The following is a 23,651-nucleotide window of genomic DNA, read 5'->3' as shown; positions in this document are numbered from 1 at the left end:
AATCAGTACAACAGATAATTTCTAATTCCCATATCTAAAATATGTTTATTCTTACACTTTGAAACTGATTCAAAGTGTTTTTTCTGCTGAAGCATTATAATACACAATCATTCATCAAATTTAACATTTTAATCTAACAAGGCAGAGCATCGCCATGGCAATTCATAGACTCCTGTGCATCCGGAATGAATGTGATCTTATACTCACATTCAACTTCATTTAGAAGTTGAAAGAATGTATGAAAATATGTATACCCTGTACGATGTGTCAAATGGTAGATATTCAGTGGGTCATGTATGGAACTGAGGGTCAGTAATTATAGCACACAGATATACATATAAACTTTGGCATGGTCAGATAGTACTGTCGGGCAATAACAACCTTTATTCTATATTTATGATAACATCCATCAAATCCATTGACCAATAACAACCTTTATTCTATAATTATGATTACATCCATCAAATCCATTGACCAATAACAACCTTTATTCTATAATTATGATAACATCCATCAAATCCATTGACCAATAACAACCTTTATTCTATAATTATGATTACATCCATCAAATCCATTGACTAATGGCAAATTTTATTCTATATTTATGATAACACCCACCAAATCCACTGACCAATAACACAATTTAACTATGTTTATGATAACACCCAGTTAAATCTTGATTTTTGTTCTATGTCTCCCAGCTGAAGGTCAATGATATACCAGTCCCCTCAAAAAACCTATTTTGTGGTTTGATACGTTTGTATGTAACTGTCTCCTAAATGCTTTGCCAAGCAGTTAACCCCATTATCTGGTCCATGCAGGGCTCAACTAGTTTGTGCCAAATCATCAACTGTGGGAGGGTTAAGGTTATTTAGTTGGAGGCTATCCAAACTTTTCTGTGACAAAAGTTATCACATTACATCCACATAATGTTCATGTTTAGTAAAATGCCTGTGGGTCATCAGTACAGGTCTTTGGAAGTGAGTACAATATCACTGGCTGGCCAAGCAAACCGTTTACAGCTTTTTCTGCACAGAAATTTAAAACTCATTATAACAGTTTTATTTTTCATTGTCCCACTGTATGTCCCTCCCTGTGTAGTATGTCCTCCACTGTGTGGTACATGTCCCCTTACTGATGTCCCCTAACAGATGTCCCCTAACAAATGTCCCCTAACTGATGTCCCCTAACTGATGTCCCCTAACTGATGTCCCCTAACTGATGCCCCCTAACTGGTGTCCCCTAACTGGTGTCCCCTAACTGATGTCCCCTAACAGATGTCCCCTAACTGGTGTCCCCTTACTGGTGTCCCCTAACTGGTGTCCCCTAACTGATGTCCCCTAACTGATGTCCCCTAACAGAGGTCTCCTAACTGATGTCCCCTAACAGATGTCCCCTAACTGAAGTCCCCTAACTGATGTCCCCTAACTGGTGTCCCCTAACTGATGTCCCCTAACAGATGTCCCCTAACTGATGTCCCCTAACTGATGTCCCCTAACTGATGTCCCACTTTCTGTCCTCTACTGTGTAGTATGTCCCCTAACAGATGTCCTCTAACAGATGTCCCCTAACTGGTGTCCCCTAACTGATGTCCCCTAACTGGTGTCCCCTAACCGATGTCCCCTAACCGGTGTCCCCTAACTGGTGTCCCCTTACTGATGTCCCCTAACTGATGTCCCTTAACTGATGTCCCCTAACTGATGTCCCCTAACTGATGTCCCCTAACTGGTGTCCCCTAACTGATGTCCCCTAACTGATGTCCCCTAACTGATGTCCCCTAACTGGTGTCCCCTAACTGGTGCCCCCTAACAGATGTCTCCTAACTGATGTCCCCTAACAGATGTCCCCTAACTGATGTATCCTAACAGATGTCCCACTTTATGTCCTCTACTGTGTAGTATGTCCCCTAACAGATGTCCTCTAACAGATGTCCCCTAACACATGTCCCCTAACTGATGTATCCTAACAGATGTCCCACTTTATGTCCTCTACTGTGTAGTATGTCCCCTAACAGATGTCCTCTAACAGATGTCCCCTAACACATGTCCCCTAACTGATGTCCCCTTACTGGTGTCCCCCTAACTGGTGTCCCCTAACTGGTGTCCCCTAACTGGTGTCCCCTAACTGATGTCCCCTAACTGGTGTCCCCTAACTGATGTCTCCTAACTGATGTCCCCTAACTGATGTCCCCTTACTGATGTCCCCTAACTGATGTCCCCTAACTGATGTCCCCTAACTGGTGTCCCCTAACTGGTGTCCTCTAACTGATGTCCCCTTACTGATGTCCCCTAACTGATGTCCCCTAACTGATGTCCCCTAACTGGTGTCCCCTATCTGGTGTCCCCTTACTGATGTCCCCTAACTGGTGTCCCCTAACTGATGTCCCCTAACTGATGTCCCCTAACTGGTGTCCCCTATCTGGTGTCCCCTAACTGGTGTTCCCTAACTGGTGTCCCCTAACTGGTGTCCCCTAACTGGTGTCCTCTAACTGATGTCCCCTTACTGATGTCCCCTAACTGATGCCCCCTTACTGGTGTCCCCTAACTGGTGTCCCCTAACTGATGTCCCCTAACAGATGTCCCCTAAATGATGTCCCCTAACTGGTGTCCACTTACTGGTGTCCCCTAACTGATGTCCTCTAACTGGTGTCCCCTAACTGATGTCCCCTAACAGATGTCCCCTAACTGATGTCCCCTAACTGGTGTCCCCTTACTGATGTCCCCTAACTGATGTCCCCTAACTGGTGTCCCCTTACTGGTGTCCCCTAACTGGTGTCCCCTAACTGATGTCCCCTAACTGGTGTCCCCTAACTGGTGTCCCCTAACTGATGTCCCACTTTATGTCCTCTACTGTGTAGTATGCCCTCCAACAGATGTCCCCTAACTGGTGTCCCCTATCTGGTGTCCCCTAACTGGTGTCCCCTAACTGATGTCCCCTTAACTGATGTCCCCTAACAGATGTCCTCTAACTGATGTCCCCTAACAGATGTCTCCTAACTGGTGTTCCCTTACTGGTGTCCCCTAACTGGTGTCCCCTAACTGATGTCCCCTAACTGGTGTCCCCTAACTGGTGTCCCCTAACTGATGTCCCCTTACTGATGTCCCCTTAACTGATGTCCCCTTAACTGATGTCCCCCAACACATTGTGTAACATTTTGTAGGTTACTTGATGGAAAATAAATATAGATTCAGAGATAAATATTATCCGAAACAACATATCCTGAACATACTATATATATATAAACAGGAAAAGCTGTGGTACAGCCATTGGAGAATTTGATAACAGAGTGTCATACCTAATGGCCAAAAAAATGTCTCAATCTCATTAGTGGAATACACTGATAATGGACATGCATTTATGCATGAGGATGTCCCGAGTATAGCATGTCTGTTTTACATGTACTGACTACACAAACACATGATCTAAATAGGTAATCATCACCTGATAATACACATATATCACCATTTACATATATAATGTATTGTGCTACAAATTAAATTTCTGTCCTTGAGCACAACTCACTGATCTTTGCAGCCTTCACACACTCCTATTTACCAATACCATTACAGCCTATACTGATACCCCTATCTACCAATACCATTACAGCCTACTGATACCCCTAGCTACCAATACCACTACAGCCTACTGATACCCCTAACTACCAATACCACTACAGCCTATACTGATACCCCTAACTACCAATACTATTACAGCCTATACTGATACCCCTAACTACCAATACTATTACAGCCTACTGATACCCCTAACTACCAATACCATTACAGCCTATACTGATACCCCTAACTACCAATACTATTACAGCCTACTGATACCCCTAACTACCAATACCATTACAGCCTATACTGATACCCCTATCTACCAATACCATTACAGCCTATACTGATACCCCTAACTACCAATACCATTACAGCCTATACTGATACCCCTAACTACCAATACTATTACAGCCTACTGATACCCCTAACTACCAATACCATTACAGCCTATACTGATACCCCTAACTACCAATACCATTACAGCCTATACTGATACCCCTAACTACCAATACTATTACAGCCTACTGATACCCCTAACTACCAATACCATTACAGCCTACTGATACCCCTAACTACCAATACTATTACAGCCTATACTGATACCCCTAACTACCAATACTATTACAGCCTACTGATACCCCTAACTACCAATACCACTACAGCCTACTGATACCCCTAACTACCAATACTATTACAGCCTACTGATACCCCTAACTACCAATACCACTACAGCCTACTGATACCCCTAACTACCAATACCACTACAGCCTACTGATACCCCTAACTACCAATACCACTACAGCCTACTGATACCCCTAACTACCAATACCACTACAGCCTACTGATACCCCTAACTACCAATACCATTACAGCCTATACTGATACCCCTAGCTACCAATACTATTACAGCCTATACTGATACCCCTAACTACCAATACTATTACAGCCTACTGATACCCCTAACTACCAATACCATTACAGCCTATACTGATACCCCTAACTACCAATACTATTACAGCCTACTGATACCCCTAACTACCAATACCATTACAGCCTATACTGATACCCCTAGCTACCAATACCATTACAGCCTATACTGATATCCCTAGCTACCAATACCATTACAGCCTACTGATACCCCTAACTACCAATACCACTACAGCCTACTGATACCCCTAACTACTGATACCCCTAACTACCGATACCACTACAGCCTACTGATACCCCTAACTACCAATACCACTACAACCTACTGATACCCCTAACTACCAATACCACTACAGCCTACTGATACCCCTAACTACCGATACCACTACAGCCTACTGATACCCCTAACTACCGATACCACTACAGCCTACTGATACCCCTAACTACCAATACCACTACAGCCTACTGAATACCCCTAACTACCAATACCACTACAAGCCTAATGATACCCTAACTACCGATACCACTACAGCCTACTGATACCCACTACAGCCTACTGATACCCCTAACTACTGATACCATTACACCCATACCACTACAGCCTACTGATACCCCTAACTACCAATACCACTACAGCCTACTGATACCCCTAACTACCAATACCACTACAGCCTACTGATACCCCTAACTACCAATACCACTACAGCCTACTGATACCACTAACTACCGATACCACTACAACCTACTGATACCCCTAACTACCCATACCATTACAGCCTATACTGCTACCCCTAACTACCAATACCACTACAGCCTACTGATACCCCTAGCTACCCATACCATTACAGCCTACTGATACCCCTAACTACCCATACCACTACAGCCTACTGATACCCCTAACTACTGATACCCCTAACTACCCATACCACTACAGCCTACTGATACCCCTAACTACCAATACCATTACAGCCTACTGATACCCCTAACTACCAATACCATTACAGCCTATACTGATATCCCTAGCTACCAATACCATTACAGCCTACTGATACCCCTAACTACCAATACCATTACAGCCTATACTGATATCCCTAGCTACCAATACCACTACAGCCTACTGATACCCCTAACTACTGATACCCCTAACTACCGATACCACTACAGCCTACTGATACCCCTAACTACCAATACCACTACAACCTACTGATACCCCTAACTACCAATACCACTACAGCCTACTGATACCCCTAACTACCAATACCACTACAGCCTACTGATACTCCTACCTACAAATGTTTTTAAAAGCTTAATTCCTTTAATTAATTTTAGCATCATTATTTCTTCACTTCATATTTTAATCATAACATCTTTCAGATTAAAGACAAGACTTAATTAAAACCACTGTTCCTGATAACAAGAATATTTTCTGATTGAAGCCTGGAGTGACATTGGTTTATATAGACTGGTATTGATTTTGCGATGGGAGGAGGGAGATCACACACACGACTATAGACTGAAATATTATTGATTTTGTGTTGGGAGGAGGAAAGGGAGGACCTGGATGCTGTCTCTGTTGTACCATTATCAGAAGTCTTTGTTATTGGAATTCTTTGTCCATGGATACAATGGGTGCTGTCAATTTCAATTCCCACCAGCCAAAGTCATCAAAGTTGACAATTGTATATTTTGGTGCAGGGATAGTGTAATTTCAATCTCATTCATCAATTTAAGCTAATTCTAGATATCTAAGACGATATTGATGAATTCAGAGATAATTGATGCTTCATATATAACATGGATGGTACAACAGACCACAGATTATATATCAAGGGGCAAACAACTCTTTGTGTACACCAAAGCTGTCAGGGATATTTATATATCACAAGGGGAGACAACCATTGGTCTAGGAGAAGTATTACACATTAAATGGGGAGACAATTATAGCTGTCAGAGGACCTGAGTATTTATATATCACATGGAAAGACAACCCCAGCTGTCAGACAACTGGAATATCTATACATCATAAGGGGAGACAACCACCAGAGTAAGAAGGGCCTTTGTACATTCACAAGGGGAGATAACCAAAACTGTCAGAGGAAATGAGTTCTATACATAACAAGGGCAGATAACCACTTCTGTCAAAGGACCCAAGATTTATACATAACAAGGGGAGATAATCACTTCTGTCTGAGTATACCTAAGTATAATGAAACTATGTCTCACAACACCATGTGGAGTAAGAAGACTACAGGAACTGGTTACTGAAAATGAATGTGTAGCAGCAACTATTGGGTTTTCTGGCTGAATCTGGTAAATCAGCAATACTTCTGAAAAATGTACAATAACTATGGTTTGAGCTACATTGTAGCTTCATTAGTTTGAGAAGAAAAGCCAGTTATTCTAGTCAACTGTGTTCCTGACTGAAGGTATTTCTGTACCTAAGGGCCTGTTTGATGACAGATTGTGTGTTAAGAGGTCCAACAGTGTGTACTACTACTGTAACTGATACTGTTCCATCTAATACTGGTATTTACAGATAAGGCATTAAAGGATATTGTACCCCAGTAAACAGATTTAGGATTAAATCTTGTAGGCCCCTTAGTGATTTAACTACTTCCTATATATCAGGAGTACCGACTTCATTTACCCTGACGTTTACACTAGTTAATTTTCATATTTATAACAGTAGATGATAATAAAATATGATCACAATAACACAGACAGGTATCGTACTATGTTATATCATCAATATACATGTCTGTTGACAGATTGTTTGTTGTAATATCATATATGCAGCATGCTGAATGACTTTGCACAATTTCCCACCTTTAAATCTCAATTAACAGTATCATCTGATAATTTGGAGATCAATCAATATTGCTGCTGTCAAAGGTTTGTAGATAAGTTGACTGTTTCAAATATTTTTCCACGTCATTATTTTCATCAATATTTTGATGACTAATGAATTTTATCCATAAAAACTTGTTTCAAAAACTTTATTTCATTAAACCAATATACATGTGTAGTTATAAACAGTTTGGTTTTAGTCTACAGACTTCCATTACAGGTGCACAAACTAAACCCACCCACACATAGGTAAACACTTCAGTTGTAAACACTTCAGTTGGCGGAAGACACCAATAAAATGTGTATCCAGGTTTACAACACATTGAGACCCTACATTATCTTTAACCAGTGAAAGCTGGGATCATTATGATGTGGGGAAATGAAATCTTCAATAACTAGTTTTAAACGATTTCCTAAAAGTTTAAATTTACATTTCTATATTGTCCTTTATAGAATTATTTTTACGCCAAACTGCCAAGAAACATATAAACTAGCAAAATGTTTCTATGAGTGTATCAATTCTGCATTAAGCCCCTGCTTGGTATAATAAACCCACCTCTATCTAATGTGGCTCAGTAGAATACAAACACAATTTAAATTTACACTCAATATATAATATACTGGGTGCATTGACAGACAAGCCTAGTACATCTGTGCTTGTAATAAGTCCTACAGACTTCTATATCTGGTGTATTATATTAACACAATAGCATTGCCCATCCCCTACGTACGTATACCATGAATCAGAGATTTACAACAAATATGGAGATATTGAGTTGTTCCAAGACTTAGCCTCGTCCTAAATAGAGACAAGGACTGAGTAATTGGGTTACCCCCAGACTTAGCCTCATCCTACATAGAGACAAAGACTGAGTTATTGGGTTACCCCCCCGATTTAGCCTCGTCCTAAATAGAGACAAAGACTGAGTTATTGGGTTACCCCCAGACTTAGCCTCATCCTACATAAAGATAAAGACTGAGTTATTGGGTTACCCCCAGACTTAGCCTCATCCTACATAGAGACAAAGACTGAGTAATTGGGTTACCCCCAGACTTAGCCTCATCCTACATAGAGACAAAGACTGAGTTATTGGGTTACCCCCAGACTTAGCCTCATCCTACATAGAGACAAAGACTGAGTAATTGGGTTACCCCCAGACTTAGCCTCATCCTACATAGAGACAAAGATTGGGTTATTGGGTTACCCCCAGACTTAGCCTCATCCTACATAGAGACAAAGACTGAGTTATTGGGTTACCCCCAGACTTAGCCTCATCCTACAAAGAGACAAAGACTGGGTTACCCCCAGACTTAGCCTCATCCTACATAGAGACAAAGATTGGGTTATTGGGTTACCCCTCGATTTAGCCTCATCCTACAGAGACAAAGACTAAGTTATTGGGTTACCCCCAGATTTATTGCAATATGTTACTAAACCCCAGTATCATAGCACTAGTTTACTACAAAAAGGGAACTTTTGCTTAATGCCTGAAAAAAAAAAAAAAAGAGAAAATTAAAAGAAGATTTAACATGGAAAAAAGCAGCCAAACAAAGCTTGACTAGCTAAATTAAACCTAATAGAAATATTCCTACAAATAATAACTTTCCCTGATGATAAAAACACATGGTGGGCAGCAAGAGCAGACTGCCTATACCTGCTTCCTTGATCTGTCCCAGGCTGTGTATGTATCTATCATAATATTATTGTAAACCGAGCTGTAGTGACTGCCACACCATATTATATCCTCCATTACTTCCTCTGTAAACACTACCCAGCTATGTACCGCCTCCCTAATCACACCAGCTAATTGAGCACCTGCTTCTGTCAAGGAGTCTATGGAATGAGGTCAAGACGAGCCCCCTTTTCTTAGATAATGCATGTACAATATGTATTTTGTTATTCCAGAATAAAATTATATATGTATACAAATGTATACTGGTCAGACTCACTATAGGTCTTCCATATCATATGATTTACCAAAAACAGTACAAATACTTATATACAGTATATACACATTTTGCACCATATCTTGTTGGTCTTCAAGTTAAATTATATGTCAATGTATATATAATGACCATAAATACCATAGATAATCTGTACTTTAGTATTTCATAATTGTCCTTGATTTGCTACACAATTATCAGGTACAGTACTAAAAACACAGCATTTTTTTTTTAAATAACTCTGTCTCAAATAAAATGCCCCATAGCAAATGAATGATTTTTTCCTTTGTACCATTTACACTACTTGGAATATCACTAAACCACAAAGCAAAACAGAACACGAGATATTATCTGAATTGTCCTAAGCCCCAAGGAAATGAAGTGTGACTATCTGAAAGCTGGAGCAAAGGAGGTGATCAGATTTAGAGAGTAGCTGTGAGTCAATATTGGGGTAATTGAGGAAACGGCCATGGAATTAAGACACCCTCACAGCAAAAGATCCTTAATCCATAATCAATGGAAGATACAGGATCACTGAGTCAGGATATACTTCCTCTGATATATGTTTTCTCTCCACAATAATCTCATCCCTGCCAGGAGGCATCATTATCAGTTTTAACAAGATAAATGAGAAATTATGTCCAAATGTAATTTAAATTAATCAATGAAAACCTCCTAAAAATTGTAGAAACCATAAAATTAGTCAAATATTAACTTTGATAACTCAGTTATATATAATTCTATTAGGAGTGACATTTGAAACAGCTTCTGTACATGTTCAATAAACAAACTTGTATTTTTTTTTATTTAACTACCTAAACTAAAATGAAGAGCAGATTTTGAGCCCATGTTCTGCCACCTTTGATCTTACAATACTGTGCCTATATATAATAGTACTTGGAAAATGCATTAACAGGATATAGCCCTACTCTGTTATGTGAGAATGGTGGTATTTTTAGATAATTCTGTCATGATCACTAATTAAGGTCCACAGACAAAGAACAAAAACAGAAAAAATAATACTGCATCTGCAAACAGCATCAGCAGGATTTATACCATCTTAAATCTCACCATTAGAATATATACCATCTCAAATCTCATCATTAGAATATATACCATCTCAAATCTCATCATTATAATATATACAATCTCAAATCTCATCATTAGAATATATACCATCTCAAATCTCACCATTAGAATATATAACATCTCAAATCTCATCATTAGAATATATACCATCTTAAATCTCACCATTAGAATATATACCATCTCAAATCTCATCAGGATTTATACCATCTCAAATCTCACCATTAGAATATATACCATCTCAAATCTCATCATTAGAATATACACCATCTCAAATCTCACCATTAGAATATATACCATCTCAAATCTCATCATTAGAATATATACCACCTCAAATCTCATCATTAGAATATATACCATCTCAAATCTCATCATTAGAATATATACCATCTCAAATCTCATCATTAGAATATATACCATCTCAAATCTCACCATTAGAATATATACCATCTCAAATCTCATTAGAATATATACCATCTCAAATCTCATCATTAGAATATATACAATTTCAAATCTCACCATTAGAATATACACTATCTCAAATCTCACCATTAGAATATATACCATCTCAAATGTCCAAACACAGTGTTTTCCAGAGGAAAGGAAAACAACATTGATTTCAAGGTAATTTTGTGCACAGATTATATATATATATATACATGTACTTGTTTTAGTTCTGGTGTTAGTACCATTTATTGATGACGTCAGTCACATTCAAAGTAAGCTTACTCCATCCTTTTCAGGGTCGTGCTGTTAATTGAGACATGAGAAGCCATCGAGTGGTGGGGGCATTGACCTGACGAACAATGGCCAGGTTTCATATGGCATATCATGGTATACAATTAAGGAAAGAAAATATTCTGATTGACCAAATAATAAGTCCTTCACTTATTTTCTTTTATTTAGACAAAATATATAATATCTTCATTTTTATCGAACTTTAAAATATGAAATTAGATTAATTTTAATCTGGTAATCCTGGAAACTATCATACTACAGCTTTTGATTTATTACGCTGGTAAATATATCTGAATCATTTATCACATTAATTAAATTAATTCTCAAATCAGCTAAACTAACCAGGCTACAGTGACAAGACACTGGGTGGCTTTGGTCTGAGAACAGATCCCTATAACTCCAATACACAACCTAGCTTGTTCCTAATCTCCAACTCCATGATGTAGTTTGATTGAAACCTCCTGAAGGTACAGTGTTCTTCAGTGTCTTGATTAAGAGTACAAGCACAATCTGAAAGCTTTATCACAGAGTATATGCCAAAGAAGAAAAAAAGGATGATTGTTTTTCCAACAAGATATCGGGGCTGATATTTTTTTACTGTTAATGCACAAGTTTCTGTTTTGTGGAATCAAGAGGAAATTGGTTCGAAAGGTAATCACTAGCTTTGTGGAGCTCGGTGAAATATTACCAGTCCAGGAAGCAGTTATCTTGTAATTTGGAAGAAAGCGAAATTTACAGTTAACAAAAGCCAACTCAGGCTTTTAATGAAGCACAATTAAAATATCCCATCACTGCAACAAGCAAATTTATTTATAGCTTCAAAAGAAATCTTCTGACATAAATTTACTTGGGATACAAGATCTGATAAGATACTGATCTAAAAGTTCTAAAGAAACTGTTCAGATACAAGCTCACATTATTAGCTTATGAATACCAGTATATTCTGATTAACCATCTTATTCATGATGTTTTAGGGGATTTTTTCTGTGTTCCAGTGCACAGTGAAAAAAAGAAGTCCCTAACAGTTAATAGAGCTGGTACAATGAGATATATTAATTATCTTCTAAAATCTCTAAACTGTGATCAGCCTGTTGATTTAATAATGTACGATGAGATGCCTACAATTCAGACCTGAACACTGCCTTCTGTATGGTAGAGGGTACACTATATAGCTACCTACATATGTTTCTACAATTCAGACCTAAACACTGCCTTCTGTATGGTAGAGGGTACACTACCTACATATGTGTCTACAATTCAGACCTAAATACTGCCTTCTGTATGGTAGAGGCTAAAATACCTACATATGTGTCTACAATTCAGACCTAAATACTGCCTTCTGTATGGTAGAGGGTACACTACCTACATATATGTCTACAATTCAGACCTGAACACTGTCTTCTGTATGGTAGAGGCTAAAATACCTACATATGTGTCTACAATTCAGACCTAAATACTGCCTTCTATATGGTAGAGGGTACACTACCTACATATGTGTCTACAATTCAGACCTGAACACTGCCTTCTGTATGGTAGAGGCTAAAATACCTACATATGTGTCTACAATTCAGACCTAAATACTGCCTTCTATATGGTAGAGGGTACACTACCTACATATGTGTCTACAATTCAGACCTAAATACTGCCTTCTGTATGGTAGAGGGTACATGTACACTACCTACATATATGTGTCTACAATTCAGACCTGAACACTGCCTTCTGTATGGTAGAGGCTAAAATACCTACATGTAAATATGACATCTTAAAACTTGCCATATTGTACTGGTTGCATGATGATATAAAAAGTAGGTTCGAGACTAAGAAATCTCTCGGAGAAAGGAGATGACAGTTTGGGTACATTATGATATTTGATCTAACAGGATTAACAGCACTATATAGAGAGCAGGTACATGTTGCAGAGATTGGCCCTGTACATATGTACATACTAGGTATGTAAATTAAATTCTCTGAAGAGATGCATATATAAAGGATTTGATAGGGGAAAAAACAACATTACATTCATCTTGTGCATACTATGTACATCCACATGTAAATTTAATTTGATCTTTTTAATTTAAAAAGATACATAGCCATTGATTATTCTGTAAGAATAGATTGGATTTAGTCTCTTGTATATGGTGATGCCAGTGTTAATGTTTGTGGTGAGGCAAGTTTCATCACCATACATGTAGCAACCTGAATGAAATATCACAGATATCTGGTATTAAAGAGGATAACAGAAAAATCAATAGTATTATCAATTCTCTACGTCCTCACATGTAAAACAGCCAAGATACAGAGTGAGACCGCTACCATCACATGACAGTACCAACATCTTGTTACTCACAGACTTCAGTCTGTAGATAGGGTCACAGTGACCTATTTATGCATGAGCAAATTGCACTCGCAAAATTACAGGCGTTGCATTCAATGTTTGAAATATGGCACCATGCAGATCACTGAAGACAAATATAGCTCTGACCTTTAACAAGAGCAGGTTGAGTAAAATCAATTTTCTAATTGTGGAACCGCCCAGCTTTCCAACTGACTAGAAGGGGGAGACAGGAGAACTGTCAATGTTATAGAAGAGCTTTATATCAATTGCTATATTAAAAGTGTGTAATGGAGAGAGGAAGGCCAAATATTCCATTACATAAATATTTCATGATCTCACATAACATATCCAGATCACGTCACAGCCAGGTATTGTTGTAATACTGTCATAGGTGTGTACAAGAATGTATACAGGTACCGGAATGTGTTCACTTATTTTACCTGTCATAGAAACATTTTGTGCTATAAGGATATACAATGTTTTCAATATAATATGGTGTACTAATTTAAACAATTCATTGAAACACAGTATTTTTGTATTGTTCAAAGCAAGTTCACACTTTAATTTATATACAGTTTATATAATTCGAGTAGTATATAGTACATCACAGGGACACTACTTAACTTTATTATATAAACCTATATATATATATAAGGTAAGATTACTGACCCAGCCTAAACAAGGAGTAACCACTATTCAAGGAATTAGCTAGGATACCTGTAAACTATTTAGATGTGAAATCTGAGTTCAGAATTGACTAAAAATTCACCAAAACTGTACATGTGTAGCTGGGGCCTGGAGGTAGATAGCTATAGAGGTATCTTGATATTTGAACTATTTATTGTACATACATTTTCTGAAAATTATTCCTGAAGTCTATTGTACATACATTTTCTGAAAATTATTCCTGAAGTCTATTGTACATACATTTTCTGAAAATTATTCCTGAAGTCAGAATCAATTCATAGAACGTTTGTATATTTTGGAACCATGGGTAGTTAGAATATGCCTATATATAGTCCACATGTTATTTGAGTTAAGGTTTATAGCTCTCCCCTGTTGGTATAGCCAGTCCTATCAGGTGTTACATTGTTCACTAACACATGGACAGTATTTAAAGGGCTATTCAAAAAGTTGACATGAGGGATACCCTATGTGTTACTAGTGCTATCTGATCAAGGTATCACAACAATCAACGGTGACTATAGCTGAGTACACCACATTGTGTTTTAACATAAATAATGACCTAGCATGAATCACGACTACTGTACACTCAGTATGAATATACAGACTAATTAATAATTAATGAATAACAATACCTGCACTTTGGTACATTAAGGTGTGTGTACATGACACAGTCATATAGTAATATGGTGAATATACATGACCATGTTAATAAGACATTAGGTACAATTGAAGCATCAAATCAAAAGATTAAATATCTGCACTGTTTAATGTACATGTTTATTTTACCTGCATTTGGATCAGACTGTCTAGTTTAGACAGGTTTATCTTAAGACACAGAATTATCTATACACCGATAATAATGAATAACTCACACAAATGAAAAGCTACTAAATGTACATATATGTTATTTACAGTAAACTAAACCAAAATTGAGAGATAATTATAAGAGGATACATGTAGATCTGGAGGCATCCATATGGGGCATGCTATAAGAGAAGGTCTAGTACAGTGAATAATTACTGTATAATTTACCCAAAAATTTTTGTTACAACTTGAAATCAAAACTGTTTTACTTACATGTGAAATGATACACCAGCAGACAGATACAACATGAAGTAACGGATGCCATATCAGATTTTGTTCACATCTCCGTCTGGAGTTCTGAAAGATGAAATTGAACTGGACTCTTATTTTACAGACACAAATAAGTTTCATCAGTTATCACATCAATAGATTTTATACAAAGCAAAATTGTAGAACGGCATAGATTAATACAAAAAACTGTCTTATTTGGATATAAAACCATTGGGTTGTAGCTTGAATAGCAATGACTGTTATGTACATCACTTATAAAACAGGGTTTTGTTTCCTTTTCTATATATATATGCCACCAAATTTAATTCATGACAGCCCTGAAAAGCAAATTTTAGTTAGCAAGAGATTAAATTTTTTTTTGCAACTAGCATCTAGCAATTTAGTTACCCAAAACCTAAAATAGAAATTAAAGAATGACTTATATAATTACAAGTAAGTTAATGTAAGTTACATGTAATGTGCGCATGCTCAGTTTCAGTGTATTCACATAAGGCAAGACAACAATAATATTATTATATTTGTTATATTGACAGGAAAGGGGTTGGACCTAATCAATTATAATTTGTCCTTTATAACTTAGCAAACCTATAAGATGAAACAAAACTGAACTTAAAGGGATAATGCAATGGGACCAGACCAGGATTCTAACCCCAGATTTCAAACTCTCAACTAGTATTCCTGTGGATAGAGTATATACATTCCAAGTATTCCTCTAACAGCTATAGTGTTACTACTGTACCCAATAAACAGGCAGTAGTTATCCTAATGTCCTTCCAGAAAGGTAACACAGTCCCATTACACATATTTCTCCATTCTAAGTATGTTACTGACGACAACGCTATCCCCTTCCAAAGTGAACACATTACTTCCAACAAGGTTTGGTCACTGAAATATTATAGGACCCGACTGAGATTTGAACTTATGGCAAATTAACTGCAAAGACAGATGCTCTGACATATTGGGCTTCAGTGAGTGATCATGGTTGGTAGTCATCCAACCGAGTTCCGTGTATACGTAATATACATAGAAAAGCCATGATATACTGGGATTAGAATGGTAATTAAACAGCATGCAAAAGAAGACTACCTTGTTTAATAAAAACGGGAAACACATATTCAATTAATAATTAGGAGACTGCAATAAGCTCAAGTTCAATTAAATTTTAAGAACATAACGTACCTGTCAACCGTTGTTCCAATATACGAGCTCAAGTCAATATACTAGCATTATCCGTCCAGGCCATATAGAATCAAATTATCGGTGTGATTCTAGATAAGGAATGCATAATGTGCCGTTTCCAATATATAAATCTCTCAATGAACTATATCCAGTTTGTTTTCGAGGCTGTACAGCCACCGCTTGGGAAAGACACTAAGAACAACGCCGTTTCAATAGTCTTGATTCTTGGTCTTTAAGCTAATTTGTGTTTTACACCAAGATCTATAACCGGAACACAGCACTTGAATTCAGCAGCTTGTAGATTACAGCATTATCTACACGATATATACATATACCTAAAATATGACCTGCCAATACATTTTGAATTTGAAGTATATTCCGGCATCTTTCGCTGTGATTCCCGCTCAGTCGTGATATAAAGGTTCACTCCCAGACCAGAAATTAATCACAGTCGCCATTTTGGCAATAATAACTCAACAACTTCCGGTGTCTTACAAAAATCACGTGACACAGATTGCCATCCTGTAAAAAGTAAGTCGGCTTTGATCTTAGTGGCCTGAAGCGGTGGCCTCGTGAACATAAGATAAAAAAGATATTTATGCAATATATATCTCAGTCAAATATTTGTGTTGTGATTGCATACATCTAAATAATCTATTAACAGTTCGAATGGATATTTTTAATCGATGTTCTGGAAATCTTTGGCATATTCTAGGTACATGTACGTCTAATCTTACAAGTTTTCTCCAAAGATTTGTTGAAAATTCACGTTACAAAATCTGTTTAACCACATAATGTTTCAATCGTTTTAAAACATTTTAAAGACAAATATGTCATTATATTACCTACGTATATTTAATTTATTACTAATTCAGATCTTTGAGATCTTTACATTAATTTAATTCAGTTGTACCAGGGACGTATACTATTATTTGTCCCTGGTTGTACATTTCTAAACACAGTGGTTCATTCTGAACGGTCATTCGTCATTTATAATAAAGACAACATGTAGCCTAATATAGTGAAATAACAAAAACAGGACAGCACAGTTCACTCTTATGCTAACAATTATATTTTATATTTTTTAATCGAAATGATTAACATGTAAACGATATTTAATTATTTGTAATTTAGAAACTGTCGTTGTTCTTCTTCTTTTAATACTAATAGGAAACATGGAGTGTGGAAAATTATGGTTCTGTCATCGTTCACGAATAGTGCAATAACTTACTGTAAGACATTCTCGAGGGCGTATCTCCTGTCTTGATTATCAAATGAGACAGTTATGGTATTGAGGTTGTATAATATTGTAAAAATTGCATAAAACATATCAAGTTTTGTTGGTTTTGTTTCTTTATCTTGCTAACTTTTTATTCGGAAAATAGTACTGAGATAACGAATAAATGTTTGAGAATAGAGTGTAAGGGAAACAACTCCTACAACGGCCAAGCTCATCAAATTAACAGATTAAGATGCCATATAAGATCACCGTTTAACTCATTACATACCTATCCCCTAGGATAACTCATAGGTTTCCTCTCTGTCCGTATTTTACGTACGTACTTAATGCCAGTTATCATTAATCTACCGGCTTCATTCCTTCAGGGATTTTGATCAAACTTCACCAAATACAAACGACCATCATCGTAATATCACGGATAACAACGTATAACTTAGGATAAGGCCAAGTTAGCTGTCATTATCTTAAGAAAATCCTTTGTCCGCGCTCTAGCGGTATCATTCCCTGAGAGATCTTGGTCAAACTTCATAGGAATACAAAGTACTATAATATCTCGGACAAATTCGAGTCAGGGTTGTCAGGTCGGGTCAAGTTCAAAGTCACCGTTACTATTTTTAGAAAATCCATTGTCGTCGCTCTACCGGCTTCATCCCTTGAGGGTTTTGATCAAACTTCTCACAAATAATTTGTGTTCCGGGGTTGCCTTGTCAAGGTCAATATGTCACCGATACCATTGTTGGAAAGATCTTGTCAACGCTCTTACAGCTTCTCAGTGTCCTTGGATTTTGACAAAACTTCACACAAATACTAATGACCATATCTCGGACAAGTTTCAGGGTTTAGGGGTCAAGGTCATAACCACTGTTACTATTTTCAGGAGGGGCGGTAACTAAGGGACACGTATAGCTTAAGTAATATCCAGTATATTTGTTTCCAATTGGTTCAGGGGCAGTGTAACGTTGAAAACGGGGCCAGATTTCAACGTTGAATATTGACCCTGAATTCCATTGAAAATTGAACCATCAGCGCATTCTTCACTCCGACCCGTCGAATATTGACCCCGTTGAAAACTTATCCCAATAAAAATGGTTTAACACTTCGTAACTAAACCCGCCCTGTCGACTCAGTTAATATGACCGAATCGACCACACTAAATGTCGAGGGCACTAGGTCAAAGTTCAAGGTCAAGCGATGTGTTATTCCTTTATCGATTTCACTTGCGTGAAGCATGGTCAATATGTTTTCACTAGCTAAAGAGAAGATCTCTCTAATTTATACGGATGACTGGACAATGTGCATTACATGCATACAATTTAAGTATTACATGCATACAATTTAAGTATTTACTGTTCCATGTGCATAAAGTATAATTATATGCAGCATAATAATGTATAAGAAATATCTAGCCTAAATTTGGAATAACGGAATGCATTTCAGAAATATTTAAATTGTAAATAAATTATGTAAATAGGGAATAAACTAGTAATTATCAATGTAAAAATTACGAATGAGGGGACCACATTGGACTATTAAGAGTTTGCAGAAATCTGTACATCAAATGGCATGTCAATACTCGACGGCGTTACGCCATTCGAATATTGTTGACGTATAAAATGAGGACCAATCATATGGTTTCAAGGTCATAAACAACGGGAGTTTACTGCAAACAATACGGGAGCTTTAAGATAGTGAAAATGACGTAATATGACGTGGTTTGAGTGCGATTCTCCCGAATTGTCCCACCATCCGGTGATTGTGACGTCATATATTGGTGAGAATACCGTACTCTAACCACGTAATGTTACGTCATTTCACTAGCTCGACACTTACGTATTAAACAACTAAGCCCGAATATATCCTTTGGCTTGATGAGCGTACTTAAACCATATCGAAATGATCCGTCGGAACAAAATATGCGGACGAATGGACAAGACATTGCTATAGGACGATGACGTGGAAGTTATTCCAATACCTACCCAGAAGAGGGCGTTTACAGGGAGAGGCGATCAAAGAACCCATGCATTTTACGTCAAATGGAGTAGATCGGTGAAGCTTGTGTTGAACAGTCAATTTTTAACGACCAGTGGACCTTTTAAGCTGTCATTTTTCAACGACACGACCCATTTTCAACGGCATTCAGGGTCCAAGCCGTTTGGGGTTTTACCTATTTAATTCGGATATCTGTATTCAGATTGAGATATCTCAATTTTGAATAGGGAAATCTCTGTTCAAATACACATATATCTAGTTGAATACAGGTATCTCTATTCTAATTTCGAATATATCCATTTATTTCATAATTAGAGATATATGCATTTAAAATAGCGATATATCTGATTTAATTATAGATAACTCTTATTCAAATACAGATATCTATGATTTAATTAGATACATATGTAATTTAAATACAGATATCCGTATTTTGTCAATTAATAGAGATATCTCTAATCTAAACAAACATATCAAAAATTTAATGAGTAAAGAACCAAAACAACTTGCCCTGATAGTCATTAGGGTTTAACCTTTTAATTCAGGTATTTGTATTTTTAAACATAGAGACATCTCCATTTTAAATAAATAAAGATTTATATGCAGTTTGATAATAAGAGAAATATGGAGTTTAGATAGATATATCTCTTATTTAGATAAAGATATCTTTAATTTAAATAGATATCTGTATTTTCTATTTAATAAATCTCTATCTTATAAATACGTATATCACTATTTCATATACAGATATCTCTCATTTAAAAACAGATAGATCTTATTAAAATATAGATATTTATATTTGTCAATAAGAAGGGATATCTCTTATTTAAATAAAGGTATCTAAATTAAATTTTGTCGATCTGGCAAATGTTGTGCAAGTTCCCGAGAAAACGGTACTACATACATTCAATCTAATTACGTCTAGAGATACCTTAGACATCCCTGGGTTCCGTGATGTAAGTATTCCCTACGAATGATACCTTATGGGAGGGAACGGTATCAACATGCTTCTACATCTGTCACAAAAATGTACCAAAATGTGGCGGTGTACACGGTGTATAATCAGAATCAATATCAGAAGATATGCATCCTTCACCTTTCAGCCATTTTTGTCTTCGTCGCGGAGATCCAATAATTTCTTTCTGATTTCTTTACTCTAGATAGCGTTCGAGATTCTTCCAGTTTTCCTCCGACCCTTCCGACAATGGAACTTGGTAAACATCGACCTATTGTCTCCAAATGTGTTTTTCGGGTATTTGGAATCGTGCCGCAACCATCTAATGACCCATGGCAACAGTGGTAGCATCGTCTCTCTTCAGGACAGGCTAGCCGAAGCCTGGTATGACCACTGGTCACGTTCTTGGGAACCCACTCGTTCTTATAATAATTTTCTTGTAGTTTTGATCGTCACCACTTTTGTCAGGGATACTTTTCCATGGAACACAATAAAACGGTCAGTAACTAAAGGTATCATTGTTTGACATCACCAACCACTGACTATGAATATGATTTCATATCAACATGCGCGTGCCAATATTGCCACATTTTCCAACGTCTACAAGACCCATATCCCATGTAAGCGTGCAGAGTATTGAACAAATACATTCTGTTGTCCGTTTTAGCATATCTAATACCACATAACTTGGGATTACCATTATTCTCCTTGGCTTCACTTATCAGATTTGCTCTCATTTTTTTAAGATGTAAATATTCGTAACTGTTCTCTACTAAACTACCGATGATGTTATGTTTTTACATTCAGCAGAACTATGTTGGACCGATTGCTTTCATTACGTTGCTACATCTTTTAGTTCCTTCCACACCATTTGTACAGACTAGCCCATACGGCCCCCTAACAGGCTTGCATATAAAACTCTACGATAATCTAGTCGTCGTCCTGACCCCGAGCTTGCCTTCTTTAACACGATTATATCTCTTTTCAGATTATGAAATATATAAGAAAATATTTGGTACTGTTAAGATGTCTACTTCTAGGAGGTTGGGGCATTATTCTAAAGGCTACGTTCTATTGTTATATGAATTGATAGTTTTTAGAAGTGTCTCTTTAACGTCTAATTACTCAGATCCTTGCCGAGTCTGTGAACTGGAGCCTGAGGTTTTCTTCACTCTCTGCTTTTTTCTCTATTTCTATTTATCTAATGAATCTTATTCCTATGGTTTTGCCCAACATGTTGCCACAGTATCTTCCCCCCTCCTACTTCATACATCAGGCGTTACATATCTTGTCAAGTGCCTCCTCAGATTTTCAAAATGCGTCATAAATTTGCTTTTACGCGAACTAGAGAATGATTGTACCCAACACGGAAAAGATATGAACATCTTCCAGTGCAAATTGAGAGTTACATAAAATAGATTAAAAATAATTCAAATGCATCATACAGCTGTTTCGTCCTGTTACGGCTCGTCAGTTATTCTAAGGACATCATACAGGTGTGTCGTCCTTCTAGAACTTGTCAGTGATGCTAGAGACACCTTATAGATAAAATAGAGTAAAAATAATTCAAATGCACCATACAGCTGTTTCGTCCTGTTAGGGCTTGTCAGTGATTCCAAGGACATCATACAGGTGTGTCGTCCTTCTAGGACTTGTCAGTGATGCTAGACACCATAAGCTGCTTCGTCCTTCTAGGACTCGTCAGTGACTCTAAGGACAACATACAGCTGTTTCGCCCTTCTAGGACTCGTCGGCGAATCTAAGGACACCATACAGCTGTTTTGTCCTTCCAGGATTCGTCAGTGATTCTAAGGACATCATACAGCTGTTTTGTCCTTCCAGGACTCGTCAATGCGAAGGACCTTAAGTGTTGATATCCAACTGTCGACAGAAGAAACCAAAATAGGTCATTGGAATGTCAAAATGTAGATGGGGAGGTAGAATAGCACATGTCAACGGTAGCTTAATTTAATTACCAATAGGGCTCTTAAAGATCCTAAGTTGAACGCTACTCAAACATTACAGATCATTGTGAATTTCGTATCCAGAAATCACTGACATTCCTTCTCACCCATCTGAATCATGTTACACGCGTAGAGATTTTTATAAGCAACGTCTTATTGCCGGCTCGAGAAGTTGCTCAGCTAAGCCTTTATCCAAACGTCCTATCCTTCTTAACACTATCAAGTCAGGGCTGCATTGGTATTGGGGATACTGTTTACTCTGAAAGTTGAATTAATGGAATTTGGATTTTGATCAATCTTGATCACCCACTCCTACAATACGCCTCTTCCATATAAAAAATCCCACTCTTTGCACTATAATTCCCCGCTCCAAACATACGCCAAGGGAGGCGAACGGCGTTTTAAGTACATAGTTATGAATCCCTCAACTAGGGTCCAAAGGAAATACACTGACGATGAATCTGTAAGACTGCTCGAAGGTTTAATGACATTTATAGAAAAATCAATAGGAACAAACTGTGCCCCCACTTCCTCCTTTAATTTCACCAAAGAGGTAAATTGAAGATGTATTATCTTTTAACAACAAGATAATTAACGACCATGTGGATCGGATTTACCATGTGGAAATGAAAGACAGGCTCAACATCAGCTGCTTAAGTCGATCTTTACGTACAATGTAACCTGCAGGAACTGCTTTCAAGTAAATTGTATGATAAACATGACGATTTCAAATTTCCAATTGCTATTTTTTGCCATTTCTAGATAGTCACACTCCTTCTTTCTTTATCTACCGACTTTACATGTCCTAGTTGGTTCGATATTCAACTCATCAGAATTCCCATGACAGATGTCGGTTGAGAAAAACCAGCAACCGATTTTAATGAAGTACGTGTGAAAGTTTTATGGTTGAAATCATCATCTTATTAAGAAGCGTTCTATTCCCATATGCCGTATGAAGGCAGGCATATCTGATTCTGATTAACACGGATTTGACCTTTATTTGTACGGTGGGTGTCATGATGAAGCAGATGTTAATACATCCGGAACACCTGGTCTTCTTCACCGTGTATTGTTTTAAGGGTATCCGTGTAAATCTATTATTATCTGC

At 37.3% G+C, this 23,651-nt stretch overlaps 1 protein-coding gene across 1 annotated transcript in view; it reads right to left on the bottom strand.

Moving 5' to 3' along the window:
• The window catches only part of LOC117331477 (tyrosine-protein phosphatase 99A-like), an 83,262-nt gene extending 66,409 nt beyond the window's left edge, over positions 1-16,853 (bottom strand). Inside the window, 2 exon segments of the mRNA XM_033890205.1 lie at positions 15,199-15,282; positions 16,396-16,853. Coding sequence (XP_033746096.1) covers positions 15,199-15,250 — 52 coding nt within the window. The 5' untranslated portion in view covers positions 15,251-15,282; positions 16,396-16,853.
• Between the last annotated feature and the right edge of the window lie 6,798 nt (positions 16,854-23,651).

Source organism: Pecten maximus, chromosome 7 (genome assembly GCF_902652985.1).
Source record: "Pecten maximus chromosome 7, xPecMax1.1, whole genome shotgun sequence".
NCBI lineage: Eukaryota > Metazoa > Mollusca > Bivalvia > Pectinida > Pectinidae > Pecten > Pecten maximus.
The sequence above is the reverse complement of the archived record's forward strand: the minus strand, read 5'-3'. Positions and strand labels throughout refer to the sequence as shown.